Source organism: Bos indicus x Bos taurus, chromosome 21 (genome assembly GCF_003369695.1).
Source record: "Bos indicus x Bos taurus breed Angus x Brahman F1 hybrid chromosome 21, Bos_hybrid_MaternalHap_v2.0, whole genome shotgun sequence".
NCBI lineage: Eukaryota > Metazoa > Chordata > Mammalia > Artiodactyla > Bovidae > Bos > Bos indicus x Bos taurus.
In genome coordinates, this window is record NC_040096.1 from 61210232 (window position 1) to 61235805 (window position 25574).

At 35.7% G+C, this 25574-nt stretch overlaps 1 protein-coding gene across 6 annotated transcripts in view; it reads left to right on the plus strand.

The window, feature by feature from the left end:
- The window catches only part of PAPOLA (poly(A) polymerase alpha), a 53508-nt gene that overhangs the window by 2921 nt on the left and 25013 nt on the right, over positions 1–25574 (plus strand). For 3 of the 6 annotated variants that reach the window (XM_027521139.1, XM_027521141.1, XM_027521143.1), the window contains exons 2-11: positions 11663–11836; positions 12239–12305; positions 15072–15153; positions 16896–17005; positions 17456–17509; positions 20284–20395; positions 21045–21134; positions 21225–21363; positions 23215–23287; positions 24624–24744. In XM_027521139.1, coding sequence (XP_027376940.1) covers positions 11663–11836; positions 12239–12305; positions 15072–15153; positions 16896–17005; positions 17456–17509; positions 20284–20395; positions 21045–21134; positions 21225–21363; positions 23215–23287; positions 24624–24744 — 1022 coding nt within the window. Of the gene's footprint in view, positions 1–11650; positions 11837–12238; positions 12306–15071; positions 15154–16895; positions 17006–17455; positions 17510–20283; positions 20396–21044; positions 21135–21224; positions 21364–23214; positions 23288–24623; positions 24745–25574 lie in introns of all 6 variants that reach the window. The other 3 variants (XM_027521138.1, XM_027521140.1, XM_027521142.1) reach the window with 1 other exon arrangement.

Consider the following 25574-nt stretch of genomic DNA (forward strand, 5'->3'; position numbering starts at 1 on the left):
TCTGTGCTGGTCAGATCTTTATTTATTTTTCAGCTCACTTCTGGCTATCACTGGTAATGAAAAAGACTTCAAGGAGAATAAACATTATCAATGGTTTAATATTCATGCCACATTTTTAGGATTTTATTGGAAGAGATATTTAGCAAGAGTTTGCGGGAGACAATAGCTTTTCTTCCAGATACTTGGAGTTGTCACCAAAAAGAGGGGAATTGGAGTAGTTTCCTGTAGCGATAAGAGCTAGAACTGGGACCATTTGGTGGATAGTAATATTGTGTAGCACTGGTTTTCAGAGTGTGACCTATGGAAGTCTGGACGTTGGGGGTCTTTGATCCTTAGAGAGTACATAAAATCCAAACTGTTCACAGGGTTGAGGTGTTATGTCTTTTTTAGTCTGTTGATATTTGCACCGGTGCTGTAATGATGATTGTGCTTTAGGAAGAATTGAGGCAGAGGTGCCGTATCCTTCTAGTTGTCGTTATGTTATTTCACCGCACACATGCACACAGACACACAGTTTGAAAAAAAAAGTCCTTGATGAAGCAGTAAAAATTTTAATTTTACTACGACTCTTGGCCCTTGAACTTGTCTTTTAAATATGTTGTGATAAAATGGAAAGTACACATTAAACTGCTAGAAAGAAGGATGGTGGTTTTGTGAAGAGCTCACCTGGTTGATTTGTGAGCTAAGCTAGTGCTTTTCGTATGGAGTTCTGTTTATACCTCAAAGAACAAGTGATGAACCATAATGTTCGTACTTGACAGCTTAGCATTTGCTTGAAAAATGGAGTCTGTCTTTAAGGAAAACAACTGACAATGTAGTCAGTGATAAAATTTGAGCTTTCAAGCAAAACTTAGAATTTTGTAATGCTTGTTTCTGCCATTGTGAACTTGTCAGCCTCCAATAATTAAAAATATTTCTGATTTGATGGTGATATTAATGAACACTTTAAAAATACTGTGGTTTTTAAAATGTGTCAACATTTGGAAGGCAGGTTTAAGTGCAGGATGGACCAATGGATTTTAATACTCGAATACAAAGGGTTTTTTTGCTGTGGTTTCTGCTTTCATATTGTAACTAGGCTTTAAGAAATTACCACTTGGGGCATTTTGGTGTAGTATTAAAGAAGAATATCCACAGTTATTTGAAAAGACTTAAAATACTCTTTCTTTCCACTTACAGTGGTGTAAATCCATTTTCTTCCTGTGCATCTACGAAAACAATTTATCAAAAAGGATTGCATGGAGAAGCAGATATGAGAATCCAGCTGTTTTTGATTAAACCAGAATTAAAGAGATTTACAAAAATGTAGAATAGTGTTATAATCACTAAATCTTTGGTTTTAGGAAACAGTTATTTTTTAAAAAATCATTTACGTTGGCATATGATAGATCTCTTGTCACTTAAATGAATTGGCATTTAAAATTTCCGTTGCAATTTCTAAGGCACTAAACAGCGACAGACGTAATCCACGTAAACTTGAGCTTATTTGAGTCTTCATGAGTTGTAAGAGAGTCCTAAGACCCAAAAGTTTGAGAACTGCGGATGTATAGTAACAGCTGACAGCTGTCCCAGGCTGCTGTTGGCAATGGTGGTGTCAGCGCGGCATCTCTGGTGGGTTTTGAACTGTCTGGAGGAATGGACACACCTGATACAGAGACGTTTTTTGTTGTCAATGAAAAACAGTGTATTAGGTAATCTTTAAGAAGGGTGACGTCTGAGAGTTTTTGATTACCAGATTTTAAGATTTAGAGGTTTTGTAATGAGCTGGTTACTGCTTAATAATGCTGGTTATGGTTTTGAAATGTAATTGTTGTTTAGTCACTCGGTTGTGTCGACTCTTTATGACCCCATGGACTGCAGCCTGTCAGGCTCATCTGTCCATGGGATTTCCGAGGCAAGAATAATGGAGTGGGTAGCCATTCCCTTCTCCAGAGGATCTCGCACCAGGAATCAAGCTTGCGTCTCCTGCATTGCAGGTGGATTCTTTACCACTGAGCCATGGGAAAGCCCATGTGGTATTTTACTGTAAACATGTTTTCAATTCATGCTATTTTGATGGAGAAATTGGGAGGGAAAGTATTGGATCTGGGTAAATTTATAAGCCTATTCACTTCCTACTCTCTGACTGCCCTCCACCACCACCCCTTAAGCCTTCTAGCTTGAAAACATCTTTTAAAATGTTTTATCAGAATATTCCATTTCTTGGCAGCTGAACTACTTCAAGTTAACATTACAATTAAATTTCACCTTCAGTTGCATGTAGGCAAGTTTATAAAAGCTAACTTTAGGCAAAATGAGGCCAGTTGGAGTCCCAGCTATTTTTCACTTTTGGTTGGTGGAAGAGACTTGTCTTTTATTTGGTATGTTTATCATCCTGATACTTCAGCTTTTAAATGACTGTACAGTCTCAGTTTCTGACTCATGAAACAGCCCCATTGCAGGAGATATTAGTTCTTGAATGAATGAATGAATGAATGTGGCAGTTGCTCAGTCATGTCTGATTGTGACCCTATGGTCCATTGAATTCTCCAGGCCAGAATATTGGAGTGGGTAGCTGTTCCCTTCTCCAGGGGATCTTCCCAATCCAGGGATCGAACCTAGGTCTCCCGCATTGCAGGCGGATTCTTAACCAGCTGAGCCACAGGGGAAGCCCCCTAAGTTGTAGATTGGAACCAAATTCGACTCTGGGTTCCATGTTTCATCCTCATCCTAGAACTGTAGCATCTGTGTACGTTTTTGGTGTTTCCTCAACTCAATTGGCATCTGTTGATGTGTCTTAAGTATACTTAAGTTTCAAGATCGGGTTCTCGAAAAATACTTGTTCAGTCTTTGGATTGCAGGTCTGCAGAATTTTATAGCATTTTGATTTGAAAACTTAAGGATTTGGGGAAGAAGAAAATGTAGAAGTTTAAAATAGATAATCTTTATTCCTCTTCTGTTACAGAATTGTCTCTCAAATTTCTATTCCCTCTATATTTCAGAAACCAGATTCTTGTATTTTACAGTCTTTGTAGTTTTTAAGGTTTTATTTAAGAATAGTCTTCCTGTCATTTTGGTTATTAGCATCTAAATTGGGTATCCTGGAGTTACTATGTAATACTATGATATAATACATTGTTGAATATTTTTTTCTGATACACTTTAAAATTTTTTTAGATTGTCTAGTTACATTTCCCTCATTTTCAAATTATGCTTGACAAATACTGATGCAGGAATGCTGTGATTTGGCCATTTTTGTTGTTTTTACTTCTAGCCCCTTTTAGACGGCAAAGGGACAGTTAGAAGTGCCCTTAGGAAAGAGAGGGAAATACCTGGCCTTTGTTACAGTTCAGTAATGAGTGCTTTTCTTTGTATAATCAACCGTTTATTTCCAAAGTTTGACCTTGGAATTCATCATAATTTGTTCCCCCTGAGGGTGAACCATTGCTTCATCTGTAGGTGCTCTGATGCTTACTAAATATTGCCTGGATGAGCCACCTGGACTATATATTTTAAGATTGTAGTTAGGTTCTAACTATATTTAGTACCTCTTACACAGGCTGAAGGTGATACAGCCATTTAGAATAATGTGTTAGCAAATACTGTAAGCTTGACTGTTAAGCTACTAGTAAAATTTAAATATATTTTAAACTTCTTGTGAAAGAGTAGATTGTATTATTTCTGCTAAGAATTAATATTTAGTGCACATTCAGATATTTTACAGAGATCGCGTATTCTTACTTTGTTCAGTGTCCTTTTATCCTGCTCGAGTGGACACATTATGTTTACGTTAAGGCCTTTAAACAGCAAATTATATAATTTACACCTAAAGATTATATATAAAGATATATATATCATGTTATTGTGATTTATCTGATTACTTTCAAGGAAGGTAAGTTAAGCTTTCAGTTTTAACTTTACTGACTAAAACTAACAAGAATTGAGTGTTTTCTGTTGACTAGTATCTACATTTTGAGGCAATTGGCCCTGTTAATATGATGGGTCTCCAGTTCCAAATGTCCCATATGAGGAGGCAGGGATCCATCGGTAGCTTGAGCTTTGTTTAAATTGAGATGAAAGCCGTTAAATATTAACCATTTCCGAAAACACCTGGTGATTTGTTGTCCTTTCGGTTAGTGTGTTATCTGCTGAGACTGCTTTTTTCCAGTTCTCCAGTTGTTGAGAGTGCACACCTCCTTATCCTTTTCCTTTGGCATAGCCTTGATTCTTTCTGTACTATTTATTGTAAGCTTTTACTTTGCACCCATCTGTTGTTTAAAGATCTGAATCCCTGACCAAATTTGAGATTGTCACTAAGGATAGAGACTATCTTTGTATTCCTGGTTTTAGTATTGTCTCTCATACATATTTGGGATCCTAATTCAGTAAATTTCAGCCTAGTAATATAGTTTTTTGGAAAAAATAAATGAGGAAAAAGTGCTTTTAGGAAAATTGGATTAATGAAGTTTGATAGATAACCTTGAATGCTTTACCAGTGCTCTAAAGCTGTAAATCGTGATTTGTATTTAATTTTCTAATCACAGAGCATTACACTGAAGAGGCCATCTTAAAGTTTTTATTTCAGTTCTTTATTAAAATAACCGTTTGATTAGGATAAACTACAGAGCCAGGAATCAAAATGCTAATTATTGATTTAAATTGAGCAGTTATTTGGTGTCTCTTGCTGTTGGTGAATGATTTAGGGGGAGGGGGGTTTAGCCTCTTTACCATCATAAACTTAATGGTGAATAGTAAGAATCAGATTTTCAACTTCTGTATGATTTCATCAATTAAAAAAATGCTTTAACAAATCAAAACAAAATGTTACAAGATGAAATTATTCCACAAGTCAATTCTGCTTGTTATATTTCTATGCACATATAGACATAATAAACATATGTGGTTCAGATGGTAAAGATCTGCCTGCAATGCAGGAGACCCAGGTTAGATCTCTGGGTGGGGAAGATCCCCTAGAGAAGGGCATGGCAACCCGCTCCAGTATTCTTGTCTAGCAGGCCACAGTCCATGGGGTTGCAGAGTCAGACACAACTGAGCAACTGAACAACAAGATGGATGTAATAATACACAAATGACTTTTGAAGATACAAGACTGTATGTTGTGAAAGATGTCTGGAGGCTTAACTATTATAGTCAGATGCCTGAGGTCATATCCTGACCCAGTGAATTTAGGTCAGCCTTTCCTGTCTGGGCTTCCTTGGTGGCTCAGAGGTTAAAGCGTCTGCCTCCAATGCGGGAGACCCGGGTTCGATCCCTGGGTCGGGAAGATCCCCTGGAGAAGGAAATGGTAACCACTCCAGTATTCTTGCCTGGAGAATCCCATGGACGGAGAAGCCTGGTAGGCTACAGTCCACGGGGTCTCAAAGAGTCAGACACGACTGAGCAACTTCACTTTCAACTTTCAAGATGAAGAAACTCAAGAGAGCAACTTTCCTGTCTTGAGTTTCTTCATCTGTAAAATGGAGACAGGTAATAGTAGAGTCATTCGAACAGTTGGGAATAATGTAAAGTGCTTGCCACACTATCTGGAATATCCTGAGGTTTCAATAAATACTATTATCATACTTACATCCTGCAACACCTGACATGGTGAGCATCTTTCCATGCTACTACCTCATTCTTTTTATATAGTGTAGATTTAAGTTGTAAGAATGCACCATAATTCGTCAGTTCTGTATCATATTAATGGATATTTAGGTGGTTTCCAGTTTGTAATGCACTGTGAACAGTGTTCCAGCAAACAACCTTGGGTATCTTTTGTACTGTTCCTATGAGAAAGGTCAAATTCCAGAATCTGTGGGGTCAAGAGAGAGATTTATTTACAAATACCAAGCATGGTCCCTTTATAAAGGATAATGCTGGAATAGGCACTGCCCATTTCAAGATCATTGTTGCTCTACAGGATTTTGGACCCATATTTGGCCTGTCTCTAATCCATTGTATTCCTACCCCATGAGCAGTAGAAATTTGTGCTTTACTGTACACATTTTATGTATTAAAAATGTATTGTAAATTAAAGAGCATATGTCTTCCAATTTCAGGGCCTTCAGTTTAAGTCCTTGTGTCCTAGTGAATTTGTGTAAGATAGATTGTTAGAGGTGAAATTGCTAGACGTAGCTTTAAAAAAAATTTTGATGACTCCAGATTGCTTTTAAAAATTATATGCCAAGTTCACCTCCTTTGTGATGGATAAGAGTGCTCATTTTCTTATACCATTGCTAACATTAATTAGATGGTTATAAGTCTTTCATTTTTACCAGATAGACATCAGCCCTCTTTTTCTCCAATCTGACAGGGAAAAAAAAATGATTGTCTTAATGTGCTTCCTTGATTTGCAATGAAACTTTTTTAAAAGTTGATATAAGAACATATTAAGGATACAGGTTTCCCTTGCTATCCGAAAGTAGAGGGGTCCTATGAAACCTTTTGTAAGCCAAAATGGCATAAAATGAAGAAGCAGCTACCTTACGTGCATCTTGCTAACAGATGCGCAGAATAAATTGAGATAAAGCATAGCGGCTCACAGACACAGTTCAAAGTTAGAGCAGTTTGATGGTGAACATACGTATTTCCTGGGAAAGGAGGTTGGTAGTAGTGCCACTCTTGCCACTCAGGGTGCAGGCTGTCTCTGAAACAGCTTGCAAAACAGACAGACAGTGTTTTTGCCTTTCGCCTTTTTTTGTAAAAGTGAAAATCCTCCTTGGATTTCATTCAGGTAGTGAAAACAAGTACTAATGTAGTTTTTCATTGGAGTGTTCCTTACTTTCCTCACTTACTTGAAGTGGTCATCAATATACTATATCCGTGACTGATCATACTTTGACTGTTTGAAAGTATGGCTACTTAAGTGAAGTCACTCAGTTGTGTCTGACTCTCTGCGGCCTCATGGACTGTAGCCCTTCACACTCCTCCGTCCATGAGATTTTCCAGGCAGGAGTACTGGAGTGGGTTGCCATTTCCTTCTCCAGAGGATCTTCCAAACCCAGGGATCGAACCCCGGTCTCTGGCATGATAGGCTGTTTGAGCCACCAGGGAAATCACGTAACTAGTTTACAAATCATAGGAACTTGTAGCATTTGAGTCAGCTTTATAGTTATGGCAGTATAAGTGCCATAAGAGTGGTTCTTAATATTTCAGAGTGCAAGTATTGTTTAAACTGGATGCCTAAACTTTTGAAACAAGCTTCTAGCCAAAACAAGCAGCCTACATTCATACTCCAGTTTCACAAAAATGTTGTCATTTCTAAGTTCCCTAATTAGATTTAGATCCTAGAAAGCCTAGCATGGGGAAGGGAAGGATCTTTGTGTTTGGAAACTGGTCCTCTGTGACATAAATGTGTTACAGTATTTAAGTTTTTAGTTTGCCATCCAAAGCAGAGAAGAGCTTTAATGACTCCACAGAGGTACAACTTAATAAAAGTGACACAACTAATGGCAGAGGTGAAATCAGAGCAGCGTAACTAGTAGAAGGGAAATCAGGCCTGCTTTCTCTTTACCAGATTGCTTTTGGGTTGAGAGCAGATTTTGTGGACCCAGTTTTGAATGCCTTTACACCAGAAGTCATGTGGTTTTTAAGGAAGCCCTGATTTAGGAGGGTAATGTTTGGTAGGCAGTGTGTATGGCAGACTGGCATAGTCAGGGAATAGAAGAAGTGGGACCAAGATGGCAAGAGTCAGAACAAGTATTGGAATGGAGTTGTTATATAAAATGTTGTTGAAGTTTAAAAACAAGAAAAAAATAAAGGTGGGCATGTGTCATTTGCAAGCTTTGCCTTGATGTAAATTATTTTAAATATTATAAAGAAAATGCCCGTATGTTATAAGAGAGAACTCTGAAAATATTTAGTATTATGCTCTCTTCCTCCCTCCTGACCCCCAAAACAGTAGAATGGGGGAAGGAGTGTTGGGCTGCCCTTTGTAATTTTGTGCATGTGAGCTCACTCACTCAGTCCTATCCAACTCCTTGTGACCCGGTGGACTAGCCCACCTTGGCTCCTCTGTCCTTGGGACTTTCTAAGCAAGAATACTGGAGTGGGTTGCCATTTTCTCCTCCAGGGGATCTTCCTGATCCAGGGATCAAACTCTCATCTTCTTCATTGGCAGGCAGATTCTTTACCACTGAGCCACTGGGAGAGCCCTTTGTAATTTTGAAGGGTAGGGCACAATTTCTGTCTTGCTCTGATCCAGAAAGGATTAAGATTTAAAAAGGCTTTAGTCATATTTTGAAAGCTGGCAAGATGTTTACATTAAAGGTGGATGAAGAGGATGGATCAGGGCAGAGGTATAAAACTAGAAATTAGGGTACTAAAATAGTTCTTAAAGAAGTACAGTGATTTTTGGATTTTTGCAGAGAACTTGCAGGATGACCATCAGTTTTGCTGTAAGAATTCAGGCAGTAGCCTAATGCTAAGTCGCTTCAGTCATGTCCGACTCTGTGTGACCCCATAGACGGCAGCCACCAGGCTCCCCTGTCACTGGGATTCTCCAGGCAAGAACACTGGAGTGGGTTGCCCTTTCCTTCTCCAATGCATGAAGTGAAAAGTGAAAGCGAAGTTGCTCAGTCGTGTCCGACTCTTAGCGACCCCATGGACTGCAGCCTACCAGGCTCCACCATCCATGGGATTTTCCAGGCAAAAGTACTGGAGTGGGGTGCCATTGCCGTCTCCGCAGTAGCCTAAAGGTAGACACAAATATGTTCATGAGATGAAAGTGAACCAGTTATTCAGGAAAAGCACAAGGATTCTTGATATTTAAATGGAAAACCAGAAAGACATTTTAATGGATCACAAATACCCTGGCTCTGTATCTAGTTTTTTTCCTTATTGTTTTATATAATTGTAGAAGTTATTTTTTTTAAATAGTTAAGTGGGAAGAAAACTGCATATTGGTAAAAATGTCTCTAAAAAGTGATGGACCATGGACAGGTGGCTCCTGTGTTCAAGAATTTCAGGAAGAGCTTTTGCATTCTTGGGATTGATAGCTAGCTGTCTGGTGTATGGTTCCAGGAGAAATTCTGTAAAGGATAACTTTTCAAATTACCCAATATTAGAATGTGTATATTATCTTTGTTAGAAACAAGACAGCAAAAAAGATCCTTAAATTTTGTCCCTCTCCTTAATTTCTAATGTTAAAATTAAATGGAAAAATTTGACTTCTTCTCTTCAATCATAGCTAATGTTTCTACATTTCAGACGTTCAGAGAATCTGGCATCCTAAAATTCCTAGTCTAGCTACTTAGGCTAAGCTTAAGCTATTTTTATTGGAGGCATAGGTGTCTTGTACCTTTCAGAACATGTATTTATTTCTTTCCTTTCATTTGGTTGTGATTTATTTTTATTTCTTTCATGCATGTTCTTGAGTTAGTACATATTCTATATATAACTTGTATTAAATATGTACACATATAGAGATAGGTGATATATATGTTCTTTGTTGCATTAGATGAGTCAAATAAATGTGGTTTATCTTCTATGATGTGACTACATTTTGAATAAACATTTACAGCTGGGGTATGATTTGTTTCCTCATCAGAATGTTAATAAGGAAACTAATGTAGACGTCAACATTTTTCCCCCCAATTAAAGTAAGCAAACTTGGTGTGAATTTAGAAGTCTGAGCTTACTTGGTGTGAATTTAAAAATCCGAGCCTATATCCAGTATTTTTGGCAATATAATTGAAATAGACAGTGGACTTTCCTAGCATTGTTTTTTGTGTGACCATGAAGAACCTGAATATTGAGAAAGAAAAAAATGAGTCTGCCAAGAAAGCTTAATGCCACAGAGAATGGGCACCCATATTTTGGTGATATTCAAACTCAACTGGTAATGAATTTAGCCCCTTGAGAAGAGTGCAGATGAACTATTACTTGCTCAAAAAAAAAAAAAGAAAAAAAATCAGTAGAGGTTTAAGTTAGGAAAATATGAATTCAGTTTATACTTGACTTGAAAGCTCTCATTACTTGCTTGAACCAAATCTGGCTAGAATGAACTTTATATTTGTTTTCTTTTCTGGCTTTACTTACATTAAAATCATTTATAAAATATTTATAATCCTGGGGTGGTCATGAAGGGCTGTAGTTTACTTGGAGAAACTCATATGAAGCAATGAACAATGCACGAGAATTTAATTATGCTAAGGTATGTGGTAAGTGTATTTTTTTACACTTAGTATGTAATTTATCTGTAATCTATTAGAGCATGGTGGGAAGAAATGGTTGGGCAGTTTTGAGGGCTACCTTTTTTATGTCAGTTTTATGGAACCTGAGGATAGCTATTTGTTGATTGACAAAAATATGTATTAACCAAGATACTATAAATGTATTTCCACTTAGGTTAACTTCTATATTTTAATCATAATATGAGATATTTAGTCTTTTAACAGTGCTTGGTGCTCACGTGGAGCCCCAGCTCTGAATTGACATCATAGTCTTGTGTAGCAGTGGAGTTTATATTAAAGTTACTAGGAGGAAGTGATCTGACATAAATTAATTGCTATAAGAGATAAATCTGATTCATATTTATTCAGCAAATGTTACTGTAAGATCTGAATTAGAATTGAGACAATGCATAACTTGTAAATGCTGTAGAGCCTATTGACTAATTAATAAACACTGTGGGTTTCCTGGCATTCTTAGGTATTATGTTGATATCAGAAGACAGTATAAGACAGGGTCCCACCTAGTATAAACCAGAACCCAGGACAGTAGTGAATAAATGCATAATGGGACTTAGCCGCATAGGATTCCTGCACCTTATTGCTCTAGTAGGCTATTGCACTTAAATTTAAATATATATATGTACATATATATATATATTTAGAACTTGGAAAGAAATAGAGATGTCTGTGTATATAAAATAAGTTATTTCTTAACAGAATTTAGGGCAAATACCTGATTCAAATGTTAGCTTTTTCTCCTTACCTGATTTTGTACATTATTTGACCAGGCAGTTTTTAGTTAATAATTGTGCTACTTTAGAATCCCTGTCCATTGACTTATAAAGGGAGGGGAACAAAAACAAGAATTGCTTTCACACAGAAAAATTGAGTCAGGTTAATTTCCTAAACCATTTAGAACATACTGGACCTTTTCACTAGTTATGTTAAAACCCTGTTGGTTTGTAAAAATCTAGAATTTCTCTTAAAACAGAAACACATTTGACTAATCATTGTTAAAGTGTAAATCTAGTTTAGTGTGACTATAGTTCTCCCCCTCCAAGTAACTTTTCTGTTATTTGCCTCATTATCTATGAGTTTTATTCATTGCTAGTCAGATGTTAAGTTCCACTTGGTGAATCTCTTGTGTTGGTAAAACTTTTTGTATTTATCTCATCTCTTTAGAAATAACAATTTAACAGATTTGGCTTCTTTTCACGAAGTGAAATTTCTCAGAAGTTCACTGTATCCTTGATTGCATTTTCTCTAGCAATATATTTGATCGGATATTCATAATTTATTTAGATGTTTAGATAGTAGCAAAGTTAAAATCCTTGGAGTGGGAGGAGAACTAAAGTTTTCTTCTTGGTCATTTAGTTTTTGCATTACTTTTTGTTTTAAAACATGTTTTTGGAGTGAATCAACTCTGTAGAAATGCATTTTTTCTAGTTATGCTGATTTGTTTCAAATTGTGGAAATTTTTTGGCAGTAATTTTATCCAGTTCTGTTTGCAGTCCAGTTACAACACAGGGATCACAGCAAACACAGCCGCCACAGAAGCACTATGGCATTACTTCTCCCATCAGCTTAGCAGCCCCCAAGGAGACTGACTGCCTGCTCACACAGAAGCTGGTGGAGACTCTGAAGCCCTTCGGGGTTTTTGAAGAGGAAGAGGAACTGCAGCGCAGGTCAGTGTGTGTATGTTTATGTTTTCTTTTAAGGGACAATTTTTTATTGACATAGTAGGTTAATTTGAGGAATTCTTTACTGAGAGAATTTTTCGCCCCAGTATATATCTGTTTCAAACAAGAATGATACCTCAAAAAAACTTGCCATCTATATAAAGTTCTGTTTCCTTTATTTTGATTTGCAGTAATTTTGGTTAGTATAGTACTAAAGCATTGTCAGAAAGAGGAATGCCTTGCTTAGCCGAAAGATTGTCTTGTCCAGTGTAACAGTGCCTACATGTAGCTACATGTAAACTTTCTTTCTGATAACTTAAAAACTGGTCAAAATTTAGGAAGCCACATATTAAAAGTGATCTGGAATAACAAACAACTTGATACTTGACTGATATCCTCTATCAACAGGATTTTAATTTTGGGAAAATTAAATAACCTGGTAAAAGAGTGGATACGAGAAATCAGTGAAAGCAAGGTAAGGTGACTTAATTGTATGGGAAGAAATTTATCAGCTGAACATGGCAGTTATCTTATCTACTCTTACTGAGTGAATTTAGAGTCTTGAATGTTTAGAATCTTTTGTTTTAGACTGTTGACAGTAGAATTTATAGTTGGTGTCTAGCTATTTTGAAAACAGGAAAAACTGGATTAAATTCAGTGATTTCATAAATACATTTTGGTTGAACACTTCAAAGCTGAAATTCTGTGATTACTTACACATGTCAGAAATATTATTTCCCCCAAAAGGTGCTTTAAAAAAATGTATTAAATATGTATATTAAATATTCAAGACTCTTGTTACCTTTTAAGGAATTCTGCAACAGTAGGCATTTTTAGGCCTTCAGTTACTAAACTCAAACTGAATATTTAGTTTATTTAGTTTTTTATAATAACATTCCTTGAGTTTCTAATATTTCATAATAAATAATGCAACTGTTGAATCAATGATTAGACTTCTGGTAAAGGAAATGTATTCTTAAAAAGTTGTGTAGAAGCCATTTTAAAAAAATTCCATAAATATTGGTCGTTTTTCCTGGGTAGTTGAAAATGCATATTTAGTCTATAATACAGTTGAAAAATTGATGGTAAGAGAACTAGAACTAGAAGAAAACCTGAGGCAAGGTATCAAGGTAGAAGAAAAGTTAAAATCTTCTAGCTTTAGTCAAATTTACAATATTGTTTTCTTAAAGCAGTGTATATATATTTCAAGAACTTGACTAAAACTTTAGCAGCTGGATTATTCAAAATTGAGGATTCTGTGTGTACTATTTGTCATTGATAGAGTTTTGGTAAAAATGTATTTTGAAAAGAACTTCCTTTTGAGCTAAAGCAAAGGATGTGCAGGTTTAAGTATTTTTACTCATTTATTGAACTTTGTGATTCGTCATTGTGTAGAAAACACAGCTTTGCTTTAATGGGTTTTTATTAGACCTTTAAGTTGAAAACCATAGACAAGGCCAAAACTTAAGATTTATTTAATGTGAAACAAGAGTTCCAACTCATTGATAGTTTTGTTTCAGTAATTTGAGTACCTTGTTAGTTTCATTAACTGATAATTCTTGATATAATTCGTCTTCCTCATTTTCCTGAGGGTAAGAAAAATTATTTGGATTAATGAAATTAATTTCATGGGCTTGCCTGGTGGCTCTGCTGGTGAAGAATCCGCCTGCAATGTGGGAGACCTGGGTTCAGTCCCTGGCTTGAGAAGATTCTCTGGAGAAGGGAAAGACTACCTATTCCAGTATTCTGGCCTGGAAAATTCCATGGACTGTATATAGTCTGTGAGGTCACAAAGAGTTGGACGTGACTGAGTGACTTTCACTTGGTGAAATAATGCTCATTCCTAGTCACACTTGTGTCCTTTTCTCTGTAGGCTGTCAGTAGTAAATTGGTTAGAGAATGGGACTTGAGAGGTTAGGCTTTACAGGTTTGATCTTTCATGTCTCTTTTCCTAGGGGCCATTTCTTTTGTTGGTTTTAAGACTTGATGCAGAATTTCTTCATATTGACACTGTTGATACAGTTGAACCACATAGTTCTCTCTTTGGATCTTAGTTCCCAACCCAGGATTGAACCTGTGCCCTTGCAGAGTCTATACCACTGGATGACCAGGGAATTCCTTATATAGTTCTTTTCTGGGGATTATGCTGGAAGATGTTAAAAGTAGCACTCTTCCAACTGAATGCACTGCTTCTGTCCGGTCTCCCCAAATTGTGACAACCAAAAATATCTCCAGTTAAATCAGTAGAGAATTTTTAATGTATTACTTACAATTAATTTATAAATATTTTGGGGAAAATTTATATAAAATTTGAATTTTCACTTAGTTTGATTTATTTGCCATCCTGTATTCTGACACTTAAAAAAAAAGGTTTTCAATTGTTTTTCTGTGATGTTGTATTAATTAAGAAACCAGAGAGTCCCTGAGCCTGTTACAATTTGTGTTTAGGATTTTTGGAGTATGAAGTAACAATTTGGTTACTTTGCTTTTGAAAGGGTGGTGGGGAAGAGTTGTCTTTTTTATGTTCTGCTACTGAATAAGACTTCACTTGAGCGACTGAACTGAACTGAGGAATTAGAAAGTAAAGAGAAACAATGACCTAGCACACATGAAGATTTTGTGTGTGTGTGTGTTGAGACATTATCTTTATCCCCGAGGGCAGTTATGTATTCTCCATAGTGTGGTAGTGCCAGGGTCAGGAAAATGAAAATCAGTAAGTTTCGTTTTTCTCAGAATCATCCCACTAAACTATTAAATCATCCTACTGAACTATTAAGAGTAGCATTATTGACTTTAAAGTCACTCTTGATACAGTAAAATTTTATAGTCTAATGTACTGTTATATTCTCACATTCATGATTTAATGCACACCTTGTCATGATTAAAATATGTGATTCTAACATTGTTTCTGTGGAATCACATGATCTCCTCGACCACCATCTTCTATAAAGAAGTTATATAAGTATAACTTATATAAGTATAACTGAATTATAAATTCAGTTTCCAAAAATGTGGCAAAATATTAGCACTGATTAAAAGTTGAAAATTGCTTAAATTTCAAGTTAGGTTGATCTGTGAAGGCCTGGTATTTTATAGAGCTTATAGTTCATTTACCTTGTGTATAAATTTGCATGGAAAGTGTTTTTTGTTTTTTTTTTTTTGTCTAATGTACAGTGTTACTTGAAATAGTTACCTTTGTGCTCCACTGGCAAAATAACTAATTTTTTGTTTGCTTCAACAGAATCTTCCACAATCTGTAATTGAAAATGTTGGTGGGAAAATTTTTACATTTGGATCTTATAGATTAGGAGTACATACAAAAGGTAAATACTGTTTTAATTATCTTGAGAAAGAATACTTTTAAAATTAAAAAAAAATTGTAACAGCACATCCATCTCAGTTACTTATGGTGTATTATACAACTTAGGTTTGTATGGAAGTACTTCAGGAAGCCTAAATTTGATAAGAAGAATGATGTAAAGTGATGCCTTCTATACCTGTACTCTTCAATGTAGTATTGAGTAAAATAAATTTCTGTTTCTTAGTAGAATTAGCCATATTTTCATTGTTGAATAACCACATGTGGTTAGTGGCTATCATATTAGAAAGTGCACATAAAGTACAGGTTTTGCCACTGGGGAGTGATTTGGGGCAGTGCTGCTCTGTATATCATTTGATGTACCTGAAGAATATCAGTTTGGAAATCAGAACAAAAATGAATTAAAGTTTGGGGGGGAAAATCCGTGTCTTTCCTTGTCCTTTTTATTACAAAGTCATGGAATATACTTAAGGAAAAAACCAAAAAAATTATCTTCAGTCAGTATCAATCACTAATCATATTTTCTTAGTCACATTTGTAGGTTTTCCCCCCTGTTGGGGAGAATATTATTGAGGTCTTTTTTTTTTTTTTTTAAACTGAGCGTAGTTAGTAAGCTTTTGGTCTTAATGATCTTATTTATTCTTCAATATTCTTATGTAACAGATAGGAGTCTGAGACTTAAAGAGACAATACAACTTGAACAGTTGCTTCCAGCCATCTCCTGGCAGAGCTAGGATTCTAACTCTGGCAGTCTGAGGCTGTAGTTTTCAACCATTAACCACTACCCTCTGTTAAAACTATCTGGCAGGGGACAGTCCCTGGTGGTCCAGTGTCTAAGACTTGGCTTTCCAGTGCAGGGGATGCGGGAGCTAAGATCTCACCTGCATCCTGGCCAAAAAGACCAAAGCATAAAATAGAAACAGTATGGTAACAAATTCAGTAAAGACTTTTGGAAAAAGTTATCTGCCAGTCTAGTATTCTCTGTATTGTGGCATTATTCCTTCTCCCCATCTCCTGCTACTCTGTGCTGGAAGCAGTGCATTTGCTTTGGATGTGTCCTGTGAATTTTACGTTCTTTTCTCCCTTCATGAATACGCCAGATGTCCTGCCTTCAGAGTTAGTGCCTCAGGTATTGAGTCTTTTAGGAAAATGACCATGTTGACCTGATTTCATATTGATCTCCTCTGTTTATGACCCCAGTTACTGGTTTTGATCATCTTTTTTTGTGCTTCCTTATGTACTCAATGCTGGCCTTCTATCAAGTCCTAAATTAATAGCAACCATCTTACCATGGTCTGCCTTTTTGGATTCTTGCCGATGGTGCTTCTTGCAGTGTATAGGTCCAGTTTAGGTGCAGGTAGGAGCCTGGAAGCAGCAGTCATAATGTACAGACAGGAACTGTATGCTTTTTGTTTTCCTGATGAACATGGCTGTGACTAGTGACAACAAGATATTGGATGTATTCTTGACTAATTCCTTCTCTTACCATAAAAGTTCCCATCTGAGTCAGGTTTCTTTGACTCCCAGTTGACCTGGGCCACTGCAAATAGAAGTTGCTTTAGGAAAAAATATATCCCATCAATTAAGGTCATGTTTTTATTATACTGACTGGTAGCTTTTCTTTTTGTTTTTTTAAGGAAAGGGGTGCAGTTTAGAGGCTCATTACTGTCAAATACTGCCATGATAAGGTGCAAAATAATTTTCTTGTAATACTAATTAGTAGTTGGGGCTTAATTTTTTTTCTAGGTGCTGATATTGATGCATTGTGTGTTGCACCAAGACATGTTGATCGAAGTGATTTTTTCACCTCATTCTATGATAAGTTGAAATTACAGGAAGAAGTAAAAGATTTAAGAGTACGTAAATGTTCTGGGTGAAAGGGGAGGAGTTAAAAAAGTCAGTTTAGTCAGTTGTGTGAGTTTTTTATGGTGTAGCCATCAACTTTATTGAACTCTTGTAATTTGCCAGACCTTTTTAAGCTTAAGATAATACATGCTTGTATTTTATTCTTTACAGCAGTCTAAAAATCATAAATCTGTAATCTCATGTACAGAGTAGGAAATGAGGCTAAGCAACTTGGCCACCATCATATATCATAGTAGCAGAGATCAAGGGTTTGAACCAAGGCTTGTCTGATTTAGGATTCTAGTGTCTTAAAGTATTTATTGAGAACCTAGTTTGTGTCAGTCATTATGGTAAATTATATTTAAACAGTTTTAAGTATTGCATTTATTTAAGTGTACTAAAACTAGTATAATTCTAATGTATAGTTTCAGAGACACTAAACTTACTTAATTTTCTCACAGGCTGTTGAAGAGGCATTTGTACCAGTTATCAAACTGTGTTTTGATGGGATAGAGGTAAGGTTCAAATAGACAGTTCTTACTATTGTAATTTTGATAGATACAGGTTAAAAACTTGATTTATTTCAGAGTTTTGTAATTGGTGAGATGGTGTGATATTAATAAGAATTTTTTTAATGGAAATGGTAACCTGTTCTTTTTAGTCTTTTTTAAAAAAAGAGACTTGTGAAACTAGAAGTTAAAATACAGACAAAAATGTACTGACTTTGAAATGCTGCTGCAGAACAGTTTCCTTGATAGGTTTTCCATATGCAGATTCTGTGTACTTTTAATCTCACTAAGGCAGTCCATGGGTCACAGAGCCATGACTGAGCTACTGAACTGAACTGAAAGCAATATAACAGTGTGTTTTTGCAAATAGAACTTTTCCTTGACTTTCATTTAAGTGAAATATGTAAGAAGTTGAGAGAAAATTGTGACCTGGTGTTATGTGTGCTGAAATGTTTTCTGATAGAGAAGGATACCTGAGCTTAGGTTCTTCAGGTGGTGTGCCGTTTTCTTTGCTGTTTTCAGCGTGTGTTGTGACAGCAGCTGCAGCAAAGCTGACAGTGCAGCAACTTCAGTATTTGTCACGTTACTTCCGCACACATGATGGTGCTGGAGCATCACTGACAGTAACTGTGGTTTTAAAGTTTTACAAACTAGAAAGATAATACTTCATTTTTGAAAAAGTGGTTTCTGTAATTGCTGCATATGGTGCCTAATATATATGACTAATAAGTTGACATAAAATGTTAAATTTGGTAAAGGATTATCAAGTTCAGGCAGTTTTGATTTACTCAAGTGAAAGTCGCTCAGTCGTGTCCGACTCTTTGCAACCCAATGGACTATACAGTCAATGGAATTCTCCAGGCCAGAATACTGGAGTGGGTAGCCTTCCCCTTCTCCAGGGGATCTTCCTGACCCAGGAGTCAAACCCAGGTCTCCTGCGTTGCAGGCGGATTCTTTACCAGCTGAGCCATACTTACTGTCAGTTTATTAAATATAAAAAACAACCTGTAACGTAGGTGATTCCTTGTTTTCCCAAGATTTTTTTTTTTTTTTTGTGGAGACCCGCCTCATTGTGTAAATTTTTCAGAATGGAGACAAAAGTCAAATGGTTAGTTGAAATATTTCATGTGTTTGTTACCAGTGAGTTGCTTTTTGAGTTTACATTTTTCCCTCCTCTGAGCCTGTAGTCTTTATTGAAAGTGAAAGTGAAGTCGCTCAGTCGTGGCCGACTCTTTGCGACCCCATGGACTGTAGCCTACCGCGCTCATCCGTCCATGGGATTTTCCAAGCAAGAGTACTGAAGTGGATTGCCATTTCCTTTTCCAGAGGATCTTACAGGGATTGAATCTGGGTCTCCCCCATTGTAGGCAGACACTTTACCGCCTGAGTCACCAGGGAAGTCTGTAGTCTTTATTATTTCTGTCTAAATTGGGGGAGATACTGTATTTTGGTATCTGTATCATTGGAAAATGTAGACTATACCAAAAACTTGATTTGTGTAGTTTTTTTCCTGATCTTATAGGTAGGTGCATGTTTAAATGATTTTTCACAGTGAGCTCTTAAAGTATACCTTTTTAAAGTAGTCTTATAAAAAGACTTGTTTCTCTAGCAGCAGAGTTTGGAACCATGAAATCATGCCCTCAGGAATAATTACCAAATCTTTGCCAAATTTTCTTTTGCTTCCATCTTTCCTTGAAAAAAGGAGAAAAAAACCAATTTTGTCAGTAGCATTCTATGAATAGACCTCAAAATTAGCCAGTTTTTGTTTCTGTTAGTCAAAACTAAGTTGGAGAAATAGACTAATATTATAAATACATAAGTTCATAAATACAAGAAGCTTCCTGACATGTTTATTTGGGCCACAGTTAATCATATTAGCCTTATATTTGGGAACCTTTCAGCATATAATCAATACACAGTTCATGTATTAATGGATGGAAACTTAAACCAGTTATCTAAGTAATCCAGTATGTATGCATTTAGCAAGGATAGTGAATTTAACTTAGTAAGTATGATTAAAATGGCAGGGAACTATTTATAAAAGTTCAGTTTAGTATTACCATGTTTTAAGATCTGGTTAAAATACCTATGGTAAGAATTTTGTTTGAACTTTTGGAATTATCATGTTAACAGCTGATGAAAAGATTCTGGTTTTAAGGAGTATTAAGTGTTTTCTTTTTAAAAGAAATGTCTTTAAACTGGTTTGGAAAAGAGTAGTACATGCATATGTATAACTGAATACTTTGCTGTACAGCTGAAACTAATACAACATTGTTAATCAACTATATTCCTGTATAAAATTAAAAGTTCAAAAAACAGTTTTGACAGATATGGAATGTTAAACTTTTTTTTTCCCCCATGAGAAAGTCGTTTATTTATTTATTTTTTTTTTAATAAGAAAAAAAACTTTATTTGAAGTGTTCACAAGAATTTTAACATAGTAAACCTCAACTCAAACATTGACACACAAACAATAAAAAATATTAAAGAGTATCATCATACATCATTTTGGCAAAACAAGATGGTCCAAGTTCTTGTCACAAAACATTGCATAGTGACATTTTTCCTGTCAAATGACTAACTGGATGAAAATACCACATGTCTTTTGTGTCCTTAAGAATATGTAGGTCATTTATCGATTATTGAGTTTTGAGAAGATTCATCTACAATATATTCCTCTGAAAGCTCATAACCTGACCAATTTTGCCATCATTAACAGAGTCTAAGAGTGCTGCTACCTGCCTCTTTCCATTTATCCTTAAACTTTGTTTTTGTTTTAGATTGATATTTTGTTTGCAAGATTAGCACTGCAGACTATTCCAGAAGACTTGGACTTAAGAGATGACAGTCTGCTTAAAAATTTAGATATAAGATGTATAAGAAGTCTTAACGGTATGTAAAAGCCTACTTCCTTTTACATAATAGCAGTTTTGGTCAAATATGAAATGGCTTTCAACTCAGGTTTTGTAATGAAGCTTTTAATAGCCCTATTGATTATCTGTAGTGAGTCATATAAAACGAGCTTTTTACTTAATAGACTGCAGTGAGATATCTAGTAATTTGTTGTGCTCATCGATGTCTTGCACTATTATTTCTTTGCTCTCTGGAACTTTTAAATACTGTCTGACATTTGTACTCTGTTGCTAGAGGTTTAGGTCTCACTGTGTAACTGTTTAAGTTTTGATCCCAATAACCTTCATAACATTTTCATCTATTGCTGCATTTGAACACTTATTTTAACATTGCTTGTTAACAGTGCTCTTAAAGAACAGTTCTGAGAAACTTAAGTGGATCATGCTCTACTCAGTGTGTCTGAACTGGAAGACATTTTAATTCTGGGTTGAAAGTTTGCGATGAAGCAGAGTACAGTTCAGATTCTTTGGTTTAGGGTAGTGCTTGTAGTGCCTCTTTATTAACATTACTGATTTTAGAAGCAGATTTTTATTTAATTTGACATTAGTCTCAGAAAATTTAAAAGAAATACTCTCATTAAACCTTTGATGATATGATTTTTTTTTTTCTTTTTACTCCTATTAATCAGGTTGCAGGGTAACCGATGAAATTTTACATCTAGTACCAAACATTGACAACTTCAGGTTAACCCTGAGAGCTATCAAACTGTGGGCCAAACGTGAGTTCAGAATTTGTTGGCTAGCTTATTAAACATGTTTAAGCTTTGGTTCAACACTAACTTTTCCTTTTTGCTTTTCCCTATCAACAGGCCACAACATCTATTCCAATATATTAGGTTTCCTCGGTGGTGTTTCCTGGGCTATGCTAGTAGCAAGAACTTGCCAGCTTTATCCAAATGCAATAGCATCAACTCTTGTACATAAATTTTTCTTGGTATTTTCTAAATGGTATGTGTTTAGATTATATTAAAATAAAATTGATTGTAGACACTGAAGTTTAGTCTTATTTCTATGACATTTCTGCAGCTGGTCTCAGATTCAAATTTAAGTTCACGATGTAGCAGTGTAGATAGCCTTGGGGAGATCGTGTTGCATATAAAGTGACAAGCCTAATACTGTTCCTTTTGCCAGCTTTCCCAGGGTAGTAAGGCAGGTCCTGTTTGTACTTCATGCGTAAACCTACTCTCCAAATAAACTCTGAATTTTAGCTGTAATGTTTGCTAAAATCCAGTGAGTTGATAGGTTGGGATATTAGTTACTTTGGATAAAACTTCCCACCTCGTTTACTCTTTGTTGTTTGTTGTTAAGTCACTTCAGTCGTGTCCGACTCTGTGTGACCCCATAGACGGCAGCCCACCAGGCTCCCCCCGTCCCTGGGATTCTCCAGGCAAGAACACTGGAGTGGGTTGCCATTTCCTTCTCCAGTGCATGAAAGTGAAAAGTGAAAGTGAAGTCGCTCAGTCGTGTCCGACTCTTCGCGACCCCATGGACTGCAGCCTACCAGGCTCCTCCTCCCATGGGATTTTCCGGGCAAGAGTACTGGAGTGGGGTGCCATCGCCTTCTCCACATTTACTCTTTGAATTCTTCTAAATCTGTAGACCGTTAGTTTCTCATGGTTGTTTGTTTTGCTTTTAGCTGCCCATTTATCTTTGGTAGAATATTAAAGATATAAATGTTTATATGACTTTTAAGGGTAACTATAAGTGCTTGAAAAGCAGTTGATTATCCCTTTGAAATTATTAACCCAGGAAAGGTTTTTTTAAAGCTCTTCCTCATTTAAGCTTGGTCACATTTGTCAGCCATTATTTAGGTAAGATAAAAGATTGCTATTTCATATTAGTTGCTTTGACCCAACAGGTTAGAGTTCTTGGTTTTTAATCAAATTGATCTGAAAGCTTTGTCTTCCCTATTTGTGTCAACCTCTCTACCTTCTCCCTCTAAAATGGTGTTTTAGTAAGTTTTATAAAAATTAGAATTATTCAGAGATAATTTATAATTAGAGCTTTGTCACACTTTTCAGAACACACCCTGTAATTTATGGATTTGATAGCATTTAATTATATATAACCAAAATTGGTGAGAAAAATGTCAGAATTTCTCTTAATGCTGCACGTACATAGCAAATAATATTTTTAAGAAGCTAGTCTTGATACTGTGTGGTGTAGTCCATGGGTTTGCAGAGTCAGGCACCACTTAGTGAATGAACAACAACAACAATCTTGATACTAAAGGTGCCAAATGTTTTCCAGTTTTTTTGTTTCTCTTATATAAAGACTGAAGTAGCTAACTCAACAGGACACATCTTTAAAACAGTGTGTTCACATCATTACTCATATTCATGTTAATAAACTTTAAGTCATGAGATAGAGATTATAATTATTCATACTCCTTTGCCTATAACGAATTAGCTTTTCATCCTGGGTTGTCTTTGGAGCTAGCATAAAGATAGGATTTTTGTCTTTTCATGGGAGATTCTATCCTGTTCAACTTTGAGATGAACACATCAGATTGTCTTGGGGTGGTACTTTTTAATTTGAATAGTGCTTTATCAGTTCTTTGAGAGGTAGAGAAGATGTTTGACTTAAGTCTGAGAAAGCTACCAGGTGGTTGGAGTTAATTTCATAGAAAAAAATTAATCCAAGTAGTCTTAACGTCGACAGAGGAGTAAAAAGTTATATATACCAAGAATGCAAAATGAATGAAGAAGAATCACATTCACAAATGCTGTATGTTTAGCAAAATACGTGTAGATGGTAATATCCAATAGTCTTATCAAGTGCTACAATCTTTTTAAACAGGGAATGGCCAAATCCAGTCCTATTGAAACAGCCTGAAGAATGCAATCTTAATTTGCCTGTATGGGACCCAAGGGTTAGTGTATTATTTTTTCCCCTACAAATTCGCACTGTGCAATAACAAGTAGAAGTCATCTGCATAAACTGAGGGAGACTTCCCATTCTGTTACGTATGAGTGGACATGTTCGTATCACACTTTCTTTTTAATCTCAACTAGAATTGTCCTCTGGTGTGAGAAGCATAATTATGTACCCTGGAACCACATTTAATTGTACGTAGTTTATAATATCAAAGTCACTAACAATTTATATATAGAACTACCTTGTAAGTCAAAGTTGTGTGGGCATTTGTGCTTAAAAAAATAATAATAAAAGGATACTAAAAATCCCTGTATTTTTTTTTGTTCGATCTAAATATTCTGTTAAAATTGGGTTATTGTAGGAAAACTGTTGCTTAATGTTTAATCATGACAGATAACGTCTAAGCAATATCACTTCAATTACTATGATATAATTGTAAAAATTGGTTTGGCGAAATCAGATTACAAAAGCATGGTTGGGCTGAAGAGGAGCCTCCATTCTGCTTTTTTGGAAGTTATGACCTTCACTGCTAACTCAGTTTAAATGTTAACAACATGCACTTTATTAATGGATAAAAGAAATTTAGGTTTGTAAGGCTTTCTAGGTTTATAAAATTCTGTTTATCTACACTGTTTATTTTTTCATTATAGTATCAAAAATATTTTCAGTTTTAAGCCTTGTTAATGACATCAGGTTGTATATTTTCAGGTTTTCCAAACCTCAAGACAATTTAATTTGGGAAGGATATGAATTTACAATTTTTTCTGTTAAAAAATGCCACTTTCGTCATTAGTTATATGGATTAAGATTAATAGTTATTAAATTGTTTTGTTATCTTTTAAAATGATACCAACATGGATAATGTAGTTGTACCCTGTGTTAATAAGCTACTCCTGATAAGTTAAGGGTATATTAAAGACTTAAGTTTCCAGCTTGTTTAAAATTCATTTTACACAGAACATGCTGTAATGTGACGTTTCTCAAAAATGTAATTGTGTGTGCATCCCTATTTCTGTTGTTGACAAAAGAAAAACTAAACATCAGTAGGTGCCAGTTAGAACCTTTATTTTGCTCAACAGGCTCACTGTTTTTAGTACAGTCACCAGAGTAGTCATGCCCAAGTGATTGAAACAACCCATTAGTTAAGACCAAGTCACAGTTTCTGTAAAGAATTCCTTAAAAAAAAAGTCTCTTTACATGGTTTTTCTTTCTCAACTCCAGCTATGAATGAAATAAAATTTAATCATTGGTTCAGTTTAACAAGGGGTAAAAAGTCCAAGTATCTGTTGACTATGTACTTGAAGAAACTGATTGGCTGTTGTTGTATGTAGGTAAACCCCAGTGATAGGTACCATCTTATGCCTATAATTACACCAGCATACCCACAACAGAACTCCACGTACAATGTGTCCGTTTCAACACGGATGGTCATGGTTGAGGAGTTTAAACAAGGTAAGTGTTTATCCTTATGCTCTCCTTTATACAGGAAGGATTTACATACCATTGTTCACCCAGTAATCGGGGATTCAATTAAATGGAAGAAAGCATTCACCAAAGTGGATTCTGGTGTTATTAAGTACAGATTATATTTGAGAATTAACTTGAAAAACTCAGTTTAATTTCTTTTAAGCAATTTATTCTTAATTATATATTGGAAGATTTAACATTTAAAGCTGTGTCCTTAGCTGGGCCTTTTATGATTTAGTGCCATACTATTGCCATGTGAAATTTTAAATAGTATCAGTTTCTCTCCATTGATTGACATGAGAGGCTTTTAGCAGGCTGTATACTTGGAAAAAGCTTTGAGTAGGATTTTGGCCACACTGCCCACTGTTTTAGAATAACCTCTAAACTTCTGAATCCTATGAGTATTGCTAATTTGAAGGAGTAGCTATGGTAAATGATCTTTGAGGGAAGTAGCTTGAACTGGATTGTTTAATTTGACACAAGTCAAGGAAATAGAATCAGCTGTATGACTACCAACTTCAAACTCAGATTTGTAAAGTTGTTTTTGTAGTCTAAAGGGGCTCTTCATGGGAAGATGTTACTGTCCTTTTACAGGAAATTTTTTTAGAAGGGCAGGAAAGTCTATGGAAAAAAATTTTTTTTTTCTTGGGTAACTCAAGTGCTTCAGTTTTAGGAGAGAGGCATTCTATGAGCATGGCATTTTAAAGTAATGGCAATTTTCCAGAAACCTGAATCTCAAGTTCTCCAGCTTTTTCTGTTTTTGAAAAGAGTGGACGTATGTAAGAATCTTTATGCTGTAGAGTCTGTAGACTAAA